Source organism: Bos indicus x Bos taurus, chromosome 11 (genome assembly GCF_003369695.1).
Source record: "Bos indicus x Bos taurus breed Angus x Brahman F1 hybrid chromosome 11, Bos_hybrid_MaternalHap_v2.0, whole genome shotgun sequence".
NCBI lineage: Eukaryota > Metazoa > Chordata > Mammalia > Artiodactyla > Bovidae > Bos > Bos indicus x Bos taurus.
In genome coordinates, this window is record NC_040086.1 from 43,465,647 (window position 1) to 43,482,272 (window position 16,626).

The 16,626-nt window shown below is 34.6% G+C and overlaps 1 protein-coding gene across 1 annotated transcript in view; it reads left to right on the forward strand.

Annotated features, from left to right (window-relative positions):
* Positions 1 to 10,601, forward strand: part of PEX13 (peroxisomal biogenesis factor 13) — a 33,452-nt gene extending 22,851 nt beyond the window's left edge. Inside the window, exons 2-4 of the mRNA XM_027555382.1 lie at positions 813 to 1,507; positions 5,436 to 5,561; positions 7,901 to 10,601. Coding sequence (XP_027411183.1) covers positions 813 to 1,507; positions 5,436 to 5,561; positions 7,901 to 8,199 — 1,120 coding nt within the window. The 3' untranslated portion in view covers positions 8,200 to 10,601. The remainder of the gene's footprint in view (positions 1 to 812; positions 1,508 to 5,435; positions 5,562 to 7,900) is intronic.
* Positions 10,602 to 16,626: the final 6,025 nt, after the last annotated feature.

The window sequence follows — 16,626 nt, forward strand, 5'->3', positions numbered from 1 at the left end:
TAAAAGAGGAGAGTAAAAAAGCTGGATTAAAGCTCAACATTCAGAAAACTGAGATCATGGCGTTTGGTCCCATCACTTCATGGAAAATAGATGGAGAAACAGTGGAAACAGTGACTGACTATTTTTCTGGGCTCCAAAATCACTGCAGATGGTGATTGCAGCCATGAAATTAAAAGACGCTTACTCCTTGGAAGGGAAGTTATGACCAACCTAGATAGCATATTCAAAAGCAGAGATATTACTTTGCCAACAAAGGTTCGTGTAGTCAAGGCTTTGGTTTTTCCTGTGGTCATGTATGGATGTGAGAGTTGGACTGTGAAGAAGGCTGAGCGCAGAAGAATTGATGCTTTTGTACTGTGGTGTTGGAGAAGCCTCTTGAGAGTCCCTTAGACTGTGAGGAGATCCAACCAGTCTATCCTAAAGGAGATTAGTCCTGGATGTTCACTGGAAGGACTGATGTTGAAGTTGAAACTCCAATACTTTGGCTACCTGATGTGAAGAGCTGACTCATTGGAAAAGACACTGGGAAAGATTGAGGGCAGGAGGAGAAGGGGACGACAGAGGATGAGATGGTTGGATGGCATCACCGACTCAATGGACATGGGTTTTGGTGGACTCCGGGAGTTGGTGATGGACAGGGAGGCCTGGCGTGCTGTGGTTCATGGGATTGCAAAGAGTCGGACATGACTGAGTGACTGAACTGAACTGAACTCAATAGAATCATAATACTGTTTATATAGCAAGTTTAGTAGTTACTTTGAATGAATTTATTGTGTGCTTAAGTTACAATTTTGAATCTTTTTTGGTTTTAGATCTGCTGAATTGGGTCCTACATTATTGACAAGACCTGGACAGCCAACACTTACCAGAGTGCCACCACCCATTCTTCCAAGGCCATCACAGCAGACAGGAAGCGGCAATTTGAACACTTTCAGACCTGCTTACAGTTCATTTTCTTCTGGATATGGTGCCTATGGAAATTCATTTTATGGAAGCTATAGCCCTTATAGTTATGGATATAACGGGCTGGGCTATAACCGCCTTCGTATAGATGATCTTCCACCTAGTAGATTCGTTCAGCAAGCTGAAGAAAGCAGCAGAGGTGCATTTCAGTCCATTGAAAGTATTGTGCATGCATTTGCCTCTGTCAGCATGATGATGGATGCTACTTTTTCAGCTGTCTATAACAGTTTCAGAGCTGTATTGGATGTAGCAAACCACTTTTCCCGATTAAAAATACACTTCACAAAGGTTTTTTCAGCTTTTGCATTAGTTAGGACTATAAGGTATCTTTATAGACGGTTACAGTGGATGATAGGTTTAAGAAGAGGCTTGGAGAATGAGGACCTATGGGCAGAAAGTGAAGGAACTGTGGCTTGCCTTGGTGCTGAGGACAGAGCAGCTAACTCAGCAAAATCTTGGCCAATATTCTTATTCTTTGCTGTTATCCTTGGTGGTCCTTACCTCATCTGGAAACTGCTATCTACTCACAGTGATGAAGTAACAGGTAAGAATAATAGAATGGGTTTAACAACCATGTAACAAGGATTTCCCTGGTGGTCCAGCAGTTAAGACTTCACCTTCCAACGTAGAGGGTGTGGGTTCAATCCCTGGTCAGAGAGCTATGATCCCACATACCTCACAGCCAGAAAACCAAAACATCCAAACAGAAGTAATGCTAAATTCAATAAAGACTTTTAAGAAATGGTATACATGAAAACAAAAAATACTATATATAAGTCTTAAATTTCAATAATAGATTAGTTAGCTTTTTTATATTCATTTGTATTTAATCTTTTGATTGAGTTATTTTTTTTTTCAGTTAAGAACTTCAAAACTGGAAGAGGAACATACAGCAAAAACAGACTTGTTGATTTATTCTTTGTTAGTTCAGTTTAACAGCACACATTACTTAACTACTGTTCACAGAGTACTAAACTTGATGCTGTAGAAGATACAGAGATAACATAGGGAATTAAATCCCTTATCCTTTTTAAAACGTACTGAGAGAGAAGTGAGACACATATATAGGTAATTGTAGTGAGGCATAAAGAGTGTAAGGAGTATGACAGTCGGTGAGAAACATAAGGTTTATGGAACCTTTTTTATATGCAAGACACTGTGCTAAGTATTTTGAGTACTTTACTCATTTAATTCTTAAAACAATCCTAAGAGGAATTATTCTCATTTTATAAGTGATAGAACTGAAGTTCAAAGAAGTTACTTGCTCAGGGTCACATCTTTAATAAGCCAGAACCAAAACCAAAATGAGGCATCTTTGACTGTTAAGCCCCTACTCTGTCAACTGATACAGAATATTATCTCAATTTAGAATTGAAGCTGACATTTTTTGACTATTTGTATCTAGAAAGAAGTAGCATCTAAGTTAGATTTTGGAAAGACAGATACTGTTCCATCAGTTATGTAGGAAAAAAACAAGACTGTGAAGCAGATGGAAAAGCTTGAACAAAAGTATATAGGCAGGAACTATAAGAATTGTTCATCAACTGTCCTATAATATTAGATAGAAGGATACTGGGAAGTAAAGCTGAGAAATTATATTGGAACCTAGAAATGGACGATCTTAATTTCCACGGAGAGGAGTCAAAAGATGAAGCCTCCTGTAAGAGAGTAGGAGAGGATACGATCCAAGACAGGTGAAAAGGAGAGGTGATTTTTTAATCTGAGGCCAGAGAGGGAGCATGTGTCCATTAGTAAAGTTTTATTAGAACACAGCCACATTCATTCATGTGCATTTTATTATGGCTGCTTATGTACTGAAAGACCAGAGTTGAGTAGTTTATAACAGAGACTCTATGTTTGTTGGCACTCTTGTTGCCTTGCACTTGTTCTACACACTGCATATCTCAGTATTATAACTTGACGATGTATTGAGTGTGACATGTATTGTTAAACTGCAGTACATATTTTTTATTATGAGTGCAGAGATACCTCATGAGAAAAGAACAGTGAAGTGTACTTTGAATGTCACACTTTGAAGGTACAGTATTGTCTGGATTATTCTAGTATTAGGTGGCAAAGCATTGCATTTGTTACGCAGTGACAACATAGCTATGTTAAAGTGATACAATATACATCACCATTCCCAGACTGAGCACTCATCACAGTATTCCCAACTGACAGGAAGTCAACAGTCAGAAAAATCAGAAAATTCAAAATGGGATATCTCATCAGAGCAGAATTCCCTCACCTGTAAACAGGGTGGGGGAGAAGGAACAAACAAAGAAAAAATAAGCCTTCAGTCAAAGTAAGTTTCTGAGAGGCTTCTTTGTCAGATTAGCAAGGAAATCTGTTTACCACTGGTTATTGCAACAACCAAGGAAATATGTTCAGAGAAAGTAAACTTGTTTGAGACTATTAACATTTCAGGGAGAACAGTTTCTGGAAGAGTATTTGAAACAACAGCAATAGTCATTTTAAAACTAGGCAAATGGATTTACTTGGCTTGAATGGATTTACCTGGCTCATGAGGACCCAATAGATACTGATACTGTTTGGTAGTTTATTGGAAGAGTCCTGTTGAATTTGAAATGATTGAAGGTGTTGCCTCTGTGAACAGACTGCAGGGAACAACTACAGATGAGTATTTTCAAAGCAGTTGGAAAACATACTAATCCAACCCAACTTGAAGTTACATCTACAGAGATGTATTGTAACTAATGGTAAAAATTTGTGTGTAACAGAAGACTGGGCAGGACAAAATTTACAGAATTTTGAAAATACAGTTTTTAAAGCTGATAGTTATTTATAGTATTCTTCATCAGCAGGTACACTGCATAAAATATTTGAATTTATCATATCTTATTGAACTAGTAATGTCAAAGATGAACTTCAGTCACTCTTGTGGACATAACTGTTATCAGTTCTGTGAATTTTTATTAGGAGAAGACACTGAAGATACTGACTTGCCCTACCATACAGCAGTGAGATGACTGAGCAGTCAGTGGTTAAATTTTATTACTGTTTTGGGAGGATCAAGGCCAAGATTGAAATTTTTCTGAAAAACAAGAATCACCATGAGCCACTATTAGAAAACACTAAGTGGCTTTGGAAATCAGTCTTTGCTGCAGACTTGGTAATCTTCTTAATGAGTTCAACCTAAAACTGTAAGGCAAAATAGCATTGGAGTAAAGTCACTTTGACAACAACTAATATCATTTGAATCACAAGTAATGTCACATTGCTTTTATACATCATAGATTGTCAAAAGTTAATGAAACAAGATTTCCATTCCTACATAAATTTGCAGCAGTTATACTTTTCTGTGTCATTCTGCAATTCAGAGGTGTTTTTGGACCTCCATACAAGAGAAGGCAATGGCACCCCACTCCAGTACTCTTGCCTGGAAAATCCCATGGATGGAGGAGTCTGGTAGGCTACAGTCCATGGGGTCGCTAAGAGTCGGACACGACTGAGCGACTTCACTTTCACTTTTCACTTTCATGTATTGGAGAAGGAAATGGCAACCCACTCTAGTGTTCTTGCCTGGATAATCCCAGGGACAGGGAAGCCTGGTGGGCTGCCGTCTCTGGGGTTGCACAGAGTCGGACACAACTGAAGCGACTTAGCAGCAGCAGCATGCAAGTGTGTAGGAAATGTCCATATTTCAGAACCCATTTAACTGCCTTGAAGACCTTCCATTTAATCTTCATCTGAAAGTGATTAGTTTTTAATGAAATGACATGTTAAAAGGTTAATATCAGAATTTAACTATTCTATGCGTTTCACCTTCTTAGGAGAATATGCTTATTAAAATCCCATATTCAGTGGATTGGTATTAGAATTTGGCAATACATATCTTTGTGAAAAAACATTTTCAAAATGAGATACCTTAAATCTCATTAAAAATTAGTGTCAACAGATGTATATTCGCAATTGATAATAGATGATAGAAAATATTATCTTTGAACCCCAAATTAAATGAAATATTATCCTACCCCAAAAAGATTCCACTCTTTACAATAGACCTATATTACAAAAAAGAACTCAATTATTATATTTTGAATTTTTCATAAAATTTATGGAAAAATTTTTTCTGTCATTATATAAGAAACTACACAACATGTTCAATTTTGCCTCATGGCCTACAAAGCTTAAAATATTCCCTATCAAAATTATTTTACTCTATAAAAAAAAATTGCCTACCCCTGGCTTAAAATAAGGAAACTAGAATTTGGAACTTAAAAGGAAAAAGTTTATAAAAAATATTGAACATATTGTTGATCTTACATAGTGTTAATTGTGGAAATTACTTTGTGGGACAGCTTTTCTCTTGGCAAATAAATTTATATAGTTTGCAAACCACAGCCACTGGAATATCTTTTTTTTTAACTTCCATTCATGGGGTCACAAAGAGTCGGACACGACTGAGCAACTGAACTGAACCTAATCTTAATTCTTAATTTGGTTTATAGACAATACCAACTGGGCAAGTGGTGAGGATGACCATGTAGTTGCTAGAGCAGAATATGATTTTGTTGCCGTATCTGAAGAAGAAATTTCTTTCCGTGCTGGTGATATGCTGAACTTAGCTCTCAAAGGTAAGAAAACATGAATAAATGGGAATTATCTGTGCACTTTTAGAATTTGTAAACGTATTGAAAACTGCATTAAAGCATCATGGGGGACAAAAAGGATCTTGGTCACTGTTAGTTAACTCAGAGGTAGTTACTAGAATTTATTTTTGTCAGTGTAAACCTTTGAAATCTGGGGGAATGGGAGAGAAATGTCCCAGCAAAGTTGTTCCTGTATTTCACTGAGATAAGGAAAGATTTTGTTTATATGATCTCTTCTAAACTTAAAACATTTGAATTCCAAGTTAATTACCAACCCAAAAACATGAGGTAAGCACTAAATGTAATGAACCTAACAAACCAAAGTAATTGCCTGGCATCATCTAAAACATCCCTGTTGGTCTTTTGTTGCTGATACTAGTGTTGTTTTTTTACTTGAATCATGTTTGCCTTAGAGACTTCAACATGAATATTTAGGAATTACTGTCATAAAGTATTAAAGAACCTCAGCAAGAAATTTATAGACATTCAGGTTAATTTTCAGACCAGGTTGCTAATAATTTTTAATGGCTCTAAACAAAATGGCCTTTTCCTTCACTTTTCCCCAGTAACGATGATCAGAAGTTTTGCAGATTTACAAAAAAAAAAAAAATGATTTTTTGTATGTGTGCATTTGTAGGGATTCAGTTTTGCTATGAAAAGTTACATTTTGTTGGTAAAGATACTAGTAACAATAATAAGAATGGTCATTTATGGACTGCTTAGTATTTACTAGGGAGAATTCCCTGGCAGTCCAGTGGTTAGAACTCAGTGCTCTAAACTGCCTAGAGCCCGCTAACTGCAGAGTGGTCAAAAAAAGAAAAAAATAAATGTACTAGACACTGTACGTATTTCATTTAAACCTTATAATAATGCTGGGAAGTAAGTACTGTAATTATTCCTGGCTTACACATGAGAAAACTGAAACTCAGAATGAGTGAGTTGTCCAGTGTTACCTAAAATGTAATGGAGATAGACTGTGAACCTAGATTTATCTGACTTCAGAACCTGTATTTTAATCACTTTGGCTGTTTTCCATGTGATCTGTTAATGGAAACTGCCATTTTATTGGTGTCAGTCACTCTTTACATAAGGAAGAAATATCTTCGGTGTTCAAATCATTAGTTTGATTTGGTAACTAGTTGAAAATCTTGGATCAAATTTGCTAAATCTCTGCCTCATCTCTTCACACACAAAACCCAGGCTTCCAAGAAAAAATTTTAAATAATAAAATGTAAATTTAAGAAAAATTTTGGCTATTAAGTATTATATTCATGTTTTTCTTCTAGTCAAAATAGTGATTTACTTAGATTTCAAAAGAATTCTTTCTTTTTAAGATTTATTGTTAGAGGAAAATACAGATAATTAGTTTTAATAAATTAAATTAAAAGTAAAGATCAAATGTGGATTCTTCCAATTATAATATTCCAGAAAATTTTTATATCTCAGATTATTCTTCAACTAATAGTGCCTTTTAACACTATGGCTTTGCTTCTTTACTTTATTCATTGCTAACATAGATATGTTAGGGCATTTAGAACAAAGTCAGTCACAGACATGGTTAATTTAACTTTTTTTCCTTTTTATTATACAGAAACATGAAAATGCCATATTATGCCAGATTTACAGTTTTGAACTAAAACTTAAACAGCTTTTTAAAGACGTAAATAAAAATAGCACAACATTGTAAAGCAACTATACTTCAATAAATTTTCTTTTTAAATAGGTGAGAGTATTTATATAATCTTTTCTACTTTAAGCTTAGAGTATTAACTTTTTGTTATGTGGCTGTAAGTAACTGAGGTCTTCAATTTTTGTCCACCTTGGATTAAAATTAACATTCATTGTCCTTCAGGATTGTGAATTGCAATCACATAGAATGGATTTTTTTTAATTTCAGCGAAAAATACATAAAGAAAGCTGGCTTATATAAATGAATGTATCTATTTTCTATACTCACTCTAACTTATCAAGAAGTAGTGAGATACTCATTCCTTAAATTTCAATTTAAAATATGAAAGACATTGATGTTAATTTTCAGCTGTTGAGAGAACTGAATTTTTTTTCTTTATGAATGCACCAACTGACATAAACTTTATGTTCTTCAAGGCTGAAAAAATTTTTCATAAATATAAAATTTAAAATGTTATAAGAAGGGATCCTAGAATTGAGCCTAGTCATCTTGATTTTAAATATTCATATGCACTATTTATTTATGAGTATACTATATTATGTAAGTATAACACAGATTTTAACATTTTACTATCAATATTCTGTTGAACCCTCAAAGTATGTTATAATTACAAGGCTGTCTTTTCTTCCATCAGAGCAACAACCCAGAGTACGTGGTTGGCTTCTGGCCAGTCTTGATGGTCAAACAACAGGACTTATACCTGCTAATTATGTCAAAATTCTTGGTAAAAGAAGAGGTAGAAAAACAGTGGAATCCAGTAGAATTTCCAAGCAGCAACAGTCTTTTACCAACACAACACTAATTAAAGGAGCCACAGCTGCTGATTCTTTGGATGACCAGGAAGCTGCCTTTGAATCTGTTTTTGTTGAAACGAATAAGGTTCCGGTTGCATCTGATTCCACTGGGAAAAATGGAGATAAACAAGATCTTTGATAACTTTCATTGTTTGCCTGAAGTTGAACTATAGAGTACTTTTTAAAAATTTCTTCTTACAAAGAAATTAATCTGCAATCCAATGAAAACATTTGTTAATGACTATTTAAGATGTTTTGCTGCTAGAAATTATTAAAGTTGTACACTAGTATGTTGGTCTAGTGACCTGGTTATGTTTTACGAGTTATTGGACCATGAGGATATTTGTTTAGCCTAGATTATAAGATTATGGAGACTATCATTTTCATCTTATTTGAAACCCTGTGTTTCTCTTGAAAGAGATTGATGAACTGTAGAATACACAGTTTGCTACAGTAGGGATCACTAATACATTTTAAAATTCTAGTTTAATTGACTTGGAATCCTCAGGAATTGAGTGACAGCATGAGAACAGGCTAATTTTTCTACAACTTTAAATAAACTGAATAATAAAAATTTTCTGATGTGTATTACATCCAGTATTGGGTTTGCTTTAGGCAGTAGTAAAATGTTTTCACCCAACAACAATTAATGCTATTATGTTTTATTGTATTTTTGAAAATTTTATCTTAGAAAGGTTGCTAAAAGCATTGTGAAGGAAATGGTTCCAGGGTGATAGTTAGCCCGAATAGTTTTCCTTGCTAGTAAAAAGGCTATAATTTATCTTTCTTACAGATTGCTTCCTTTTCTTTAGAGGGTCATACGACTTTTTATATGTGTGACTAGTTTTCATCCTGGGTGAATTAGAATTCTTAATCTGAAAGATTTACTTTGTTTTTCTCCAGCCTAGACTCAAGTTCTTTAAGTTTGCAACTCAATTCTAGCAGTAATGGTTTTAAATCTTTTCACAGAGTCTCTGCTTCTGCCTATTAAAATTATTTTTTAAATTCATATTCAGGCTGTTCTTTAAACATTGAGAGTGTGTTACATTGGGTACATATTTCTTTTAGGTTCAGTTTTTACTACTGAGACTATAAATAAAATGGCTGAATTGCCATTTAGAATATGATAATATTATTTGACTTGTTTAGGAATGATTTTAGGTACAGTTAAATTTCAGTACACTGAATATTTCCCCACAAAATTGGAAAATTCATATACTTGCTATTATATTACAAAAATAATATCAGTTATACAGAGTATGAAAATACATTACAGATATTGTTGAAAACTTGAAATTATTTGACAAAGACTTTGATCTTTTTCTTATAGAGTTTATGTTCAACAACTAAGTAATTCTGGAATAATTCAAACTAAAACATTAGGAACCAAGTATATGTATAATCAACATAGAATTTTACTAAATACTTCTTGGGAACCTCTCTTTTGTGACAATATAGTAAGTAATGTATCATTTAAAATACAATGTTGACCCCATGCAGAAAAAAGTAATAAAATAGTAAAATTGTTACCTAGACGTATTTTTCTAACACCTAGTTCTTCAAACCTTCAAGTTGAGGAGATTAAGTTCCTTATATACTATTTTCCATTTGTATTCTACAGTTAGAGGTTTTGCTTTGCTTTGTTAGAAAGTCATTTATGGAAATTTTGTTCTTGAAACAAATTTTGTATAAGACAAATTATTAAATTTGATGTTGAGACATCTAAATTGAATGCAAGTAGAGGTGAAATTTTGAGTTGGTGCTATTTAGATTAGAAAAGGGGTCTTTATGATTGCCATTAAAGATGTATAGGGACAAGAGTATAGCACAAAATAAATGAAAAAAACAATTTGACTTTTCTTATGGTTTTTTGTTTGTTTGTTTAAGAATGCTAAATTGCAACATACATTTTATGTACATTGTTTATGTCTAAAAATTCCTTTTATAATAAGAATCTAGAAAAGGAATTTAGGAATAAGCAGAGAAATTTTGTAACCTTTCTTATCATGACAGTTTTAGGTTTCAATATTGTTATTTTTAGAAACTTATTTAAGGACTGCTGCTTTGTAGAAATTACAAACAAACAAAATATTACAATAATCACAAGTTACAACAATAAAACAGGTTTCATTTAAATTTTTTTCTGATTGTAGTTTATCAGTATAGAAAGGAAAAAGGTAAGCTTTATAAATTTTCATGTTTTAACATTTTATTTAGGTATTTGATTTAGTCTATCAGTGTGTCATATATTTACTTGAATACTGATGTCCTTTATCTTGTGCTAAGAACAAATGTTAAATGCAGTTAACATTTTATTTTTAATAGATTGTGAAGTTATTGGACAAATAAAAATATATTAAACTTGATTGACATTTTCTGAAGACAAACTGTTAACTCTTTACAGGATTGCAATTAATGTAAAAGTCTGATTTTCATCATATCATTGTGTATATTAGCTACTGCAGATCCATGTGTCTTTTCTATTTACTTGTGATTAAAGAAAATATTGAATTTACACTTATATAAAACTTACCTTTAAGATGAGTTAACTCATTATTGACTGGGGAATTTTTGAAGAAACTAACGCCTATGGCCAACAGTTTTTATTTCTGCCACCCAAAAGTTAATTCTGTTATTTCACTAGCACTCTTTGGGTTATTACACTCAGTAGTTATACCTGACACACCTGTAAAGTCTCCAGCCCAGTGAGTTTCATTTTCACTTTCTGTATCAGAATCCATCACTCAGGTTTTTCGTCTTTTTTTTTTTTTTCTTTTTTCTGTCAGAATCAGAACTGTATTCTGAAGAACTATCATCTTCTGAGACACTAGTATATATGTCCCTTACACAATCAGAGAAAGTATCTACATAAAATTCACTGAAAAATGCTTCTTCCACAAAATTTCATGATGCATCATTTTTGAAAATTTTATGAAATAAACTTGCATTTAAAATATACACAAGGTTGGAACAAAAACCCAACAGAGCAAAATGGGAATGATAATGACAATCATAAGTTGTATAATAAGCCATTGATCAATTTTAAGCTCTAACAACTTTGCACAGTGCTGCTGATTATATCACTTTGATACGTCTCCAGTCAATAATGTATTACAATAAGACCTCATAAAATAAATAAATTTCTATTAAAAAAAAAAAAAGACCTCAGATCTAGGTTTTGGGAGACCTAGATTCTAGTCTGGACAATACTTACTATGAGATTTACTTACTGTAAGATTATTTTTCAGTTTCCTCATTGATAACATTGGTGATAGCTGCTATATCTACCTCACATAAGAGTGCTTTTTTAAAAAAATATAAATCAAAAGAGATTATGGCAGCTATATATTTTGTGATTTTTTTCCATGTTTATTTAAACTTTTCACATCCTGTTCAAATGGCACAAGGTATTATATCAATCTCAAATTTCACATTCACACATAATTAAAAGTTGAAATTAGTTCACTAGTACTTATAACTTTGCCTGAAATGTAATTTTAAATTATTTTGCTGAATACCTGAACAGCCCAGAAAAATGCAGTGGAATATTTATTCAACACAAAGAAATTTTGTTTTTTAAGCATTGCCTTGAAGTTGTTTTTATGTAGGTTATCTCATTTGGGAGAAGGAACTGTTTCTTTTAAATTAAGACAGCTAAGTCATGAATCCTCTGGAGTACTTACTATATTATGCCCTATGAATAGTTTTTCACATTTAAAGTGGTAATGTTTTAAGTATTCTAACCTAACAGTGTTTCTCTCCTCATATAAATTGTCTTGTTTTCTAAGAATTTCACATGCTCAGAATTGACTCATTGATTACACTCTAATAATGACACCAGTATCATTGGTCTAGAAAATCTGTAGTTTTGTTCTGCTTCATTTTACCCTAATACTTTTTTTCATCTGCTGCCTGCAATTCCATACTCTCCACTCTCTTCTGTATTTAATGTTTATCCTTCCAAGCCATCTTCTAAATTTTTCACATATTTCTTTAAAAAACTGTATGATAACATTTATTTTGTATAACTTTTCAATTTTATATAAGAGATATTATGGTATAAAACTCATTTTCTAACTTTCATAAAACATTTGGATTTTAGGAACTATTCGTCTTACTGTATATAACATGGTTTCTGATGCATATTATTCTGTTATATTCACATACTATAGCTTATCTTTTCCTCTAGTCATAGATACTCAGGTTATTTCCAGCTGTTCACACTTATACAAACTTGTACGTTTCTTCTTATGACTCTGCCCTTTAGTTTCTTTGGTATATATGTCCTAGAGTAGATGGCTGGTGTTTTGAGTATATGCATATTTAATTTCAGTTAGTAATGCTGGATTGTTCTCATGAATGGTTGTACAGTTTGCACTTAACACCAGCAAGACACGAGAATATCGTTTCCTCTACATCTTCAGCAGCATTTGATATTTTCTGATTTTGTATAATCTGCTATATATGAAATTGTGTGTTGTCTTAATCTGCATTATCTGATTACTAGTAAGCCCACACATATACTGTTTTTTTTTTAATGACTGCACCGGGTCTTCATTGCTGCATGCGTACTTTTCTCTGGTTGTGGCAGTTGGGGGCTACTCTCTAGTTGTGATGCCCCGGCTTCTCATTGTGCTGGTTTCTCATGCTGTGAAGCATGGGCTGTAGGCACGCAAGTTTCAGTAGTTGTGGCTCACAGGCTCCAGAGCACAGGCTCAGTAGTTGTGGCACATGGGCTCAGCTGTCCCATGGCATCTGGGATCTTCTTGGACCAGGGATCAAACACATGTCTCCTGTGTTGACAAGTGGATTCTTTACCACCAAGCCACAAGGGAAGCCCTGAGTATATACTTTTTAGTCATTCTGGTTTCCATTCTATGGATTGCCTATACTTATAGACAATGGATGGCCTGTACTTATGTCCATTTTTCTATTGATTTTTCTCTTTCTTGTTGATTATAGTGCAAGAAATTCTGTATTCTATGTAATGTTTCCTTGTTAGGGGCACATGTTAGAAATAACTTGGGCTTGTCATTTATTAATAATTCTTGTCTTTGGTGTCATTGATGGAATAGCAATTTTGCTTCCAGTTACATTTTTTAGGTCTTTATTAGTGTTATAGTTTTATATTTACATTTAATTTAGCTGGAGTTTAGTTTTGGATATAATCAGTCAGTCAGTCAGTTCAGTCACTCAGTTGTTTCCAACTCTTTGTGAGCCCATGGACTGCAGCATACCAGGGTTGTCCATCACCAACTCCAAGAGCTTGCTCAAACTCATGTCCATCAAATTGGTAATGCCAACCAACCATCGCATCCTCTGTCATCCCCATCTCCTCTTGCCTTTAGTCTTTCCCAGCATCAGGGTCTTTTTCAATGAGTTGGCTCCTTGCATCAGGTGGCCAAAGTACTGGAGCTTCAGCTTCAGCATCAGTCCTTCCAATGAATATTCAGGACTGATTTCCTTTAGGATGGAGTGGTTGGATCTCCTTGCAGTCCAAGGGGCTCTCAAGAGTCTTCTCCAGCACCACAGTTCAAAAGCATCAATTCTTTGGCGCTCAGCTTTCTTTATGGTCCAACTCTCACATCCATACTTGACTACAGGAAAAATCACAGCTTTTACTAGGCGGACCATTGTTGGCAAAGTAATGTCTCTGCTTTTTAATATGATGTCTAGATTGGTGATAGCTTTTCTTCCAAGGAGCAAGTGTCTTTTAATTTCATGGCTGCAATCACCATCTGCAGTGATTTTGGAGCCGAAAAATTAAACTGTCACTATTTCCATTGTTTTCCCATCTATTTGCATGAAGTGATGGGACCAGATGCCATGATCTTAGTTTTCTGAATGTTGAGTTTTAAGCCAGCTTTTTCCACTTTCCTCTTTCACTTTCATCAGGAGGCTTTAGAGTTCCTCTTCACTTTCTGCCATAAGGGTGGTGTCATCTGCATATCTGAGGTTATTGATATTTCTCCTGGCAATCTTGATTTCAACTTATGCTTCATCCAGCCCAGCATTTCACATGATGTACTCTGCATATAAATTAAATAAGCAGGGTGACAATATAGAGCCTTGATGTACTCCTTTCCCAACTTTGAACCAGTTGGTTGTTCCATGTCCGGTTCTAACTGTTGATTCTTGAACTGCATATAGATTTCTCAGGAGGCAAGTAAGGTGGTGTGGTATTCCCGTCTCTTTCAGAATTTTCCACAGTTTGTTGTGATCCACACAGTCAAAGGCTTTGGCATAGTCAATAAAGCAGAAGTAGATGTTTTTCTGGAACTGTCACTTCTTCATTGATCCAGTGGATGTTGGCAATTTGATCTCTGCTTCCTCTGCCTTTTCTAAATCCAGCTTGAACATCTGGGAGTTCACAGTTCATGTACTGTTGAAGCCTGGCTTGGAGAATTTTGAGCATTACTTTGCTAGTGTGTGAGATGAGTGCAGTTGTGTCGTAGTTTGAGCATTCTTTGGCATTGCCCTTCTTTGGGACTGAAATGAAAACTGACCTTTTCCAGTCCAGTGGCCACTGCTGAATTTTCCAAATTTGCTGGCATATTGAGTGAAGCGCTTTCACAGCATCATGTTTTAGGATTTGAAATAGCTCAACTGGAGTTCCATCACCTCCACTAGCTTTTTTCATAGTGATGCTTCCTAAGGCCCATTTGACTTCGAATTCCAGGATGTCTGGCTATAGGTGAATGATCACACCATCGTGGTTATCTGGGTTATGAAGATCTTTTTTGTATAGTTCTTCTGTGTATTCTTGCCATCTTTTCTTAATATCTTCTGCTTCTGTTAGGTCCATACCATTTCTGTCCTTTATTGTGTTCATCTTTGCATGAAGTTTTCCCTTGGTGTTTCTGATTTTCTTGAAGAGATCTCTAGTCTTTCCCTTTCTATTGTTTTCCTCTATTTCTTTGTATTGATCTCTGAGGAAGACTTTCTTATCTGTCCTTGCTATTCTTTGGAACTCTGCATTCAGATGCTTATACCTTTCCTTTTCTCCTTTGCCTTTCACTTCTCTTTTCTCAGCTATTTGTAAGGCCTCCTCAGACAACCATTTTTGCCTTTTTGCATTTCTTTTTCTTAAGAATGGTCTTGATCACTGCCTCCTGTACAATGTCACGAACCTCTGTCCATAGTTCTTCAGGCACTCTATCAGGTCTAATCCCTTGAATCTATTTGTCACTTCCATTGTATAATCGTAAGGGATTTGATTTAGGTCATACCTGAATGGTCTAGTGGTTTTCCCTACTTTCTTCAGTTTAAGTCTGAATTTGGCAATAAGGACTTCATGATCTGAGCCACAGTCAGCTCCTGGTCTTGTTTTTGCTGACTGTATAGAGCTTCTCCATCTCGGCTGCAAAGAATATAATCAAAGAATGTAATATACCTCAGGAGCAGATGTCAGCCTGGCTCGTGGGCTCCGGGATCCAAAACTATTAGATATATTATGAGATATGAATTCAACTTATTCTCCAGCTAATCATTAAAATGGTTATTAATAAAACCACTTCTCTCTCTCTCTAGAGGAAAATTATCTTGGATTTACTTTCTTAGCACTATTTCCTTGAAATTGTGGGTTAAGATACACAAGGAATGCCAGCTGTTTATCCAGCAGCATATATTTAGTTGCAAAAAGCACAAACTTTGACATTTCTCTGAGTGAGATAGAACTGGTAACCAAGCTTGCGAGGAACCCGCCCTCAGGGATTTTTACACCATAGTGGTTCCTGTGGCATATGAGGCTTGCCTAAGGTGGAGGCCAGGTTTACTGTACTGTGCCCTTTCCGGCAAGCTAAGTGACCTTAGTACCAAATTATATCCTTTTGAGTCTTGTGAGTATGAATATCTGCTGGGCACGCAGAGTAGAATTGTAAGTTTTTTCTAACACCATCTGTTAAATCCATTTTTCACCCATTTCACTATATACCAATTTGTCATAAACATGAAACTTGGGGCTCTCCATTCTGTTATTGATGTCAGTTCCTTTCCCAGTATAACATTGTCTTAATATAACTTTGTAATATGTCTAAATAGCTGAATCTTTTTGTTCTACTTTGATAGAATTAACTGTTGTCAGTTTTTTTTACTATCCTTTTAGTCAAGTTCCCAAAAACAAGGTGCTGAAATTTTTACTGAATTTGCAGGTTACTTTAGAATTAACATTTTTATAAAGTCAAATCAGGGTATGTTGATCTTGTATTTGTAGCTTTGATGAATGCTTTTTAGTTCTAAAGTTAGTGAATCTCTTTGGTTGTCTGTGAAATACAAATAATGAATTTTATTTCTTCCTGAAAGGCCTTATACCTTTCTTTCATTTTGACTGTTTCAGCCAGGTTGCCAGTCTCTATTTGACAGAGCTGTGGTAGCAGGCATTTTTATCAAATTTCTACTTCAGATTCTAAACTTGCTCTGTTAAATGCTATGTTTGCTGTGAGTTTTGTGCTAGTTAGTCTTTTTCAAAAGAAGTTCCTGTGCTAGTTAGTCTTTTTCAAAAGAAGTTCCTGTTTATTGATATTTTATATATGCCTTTGTTCAGGTGTTTTTTTTTTTTCACCTTTAG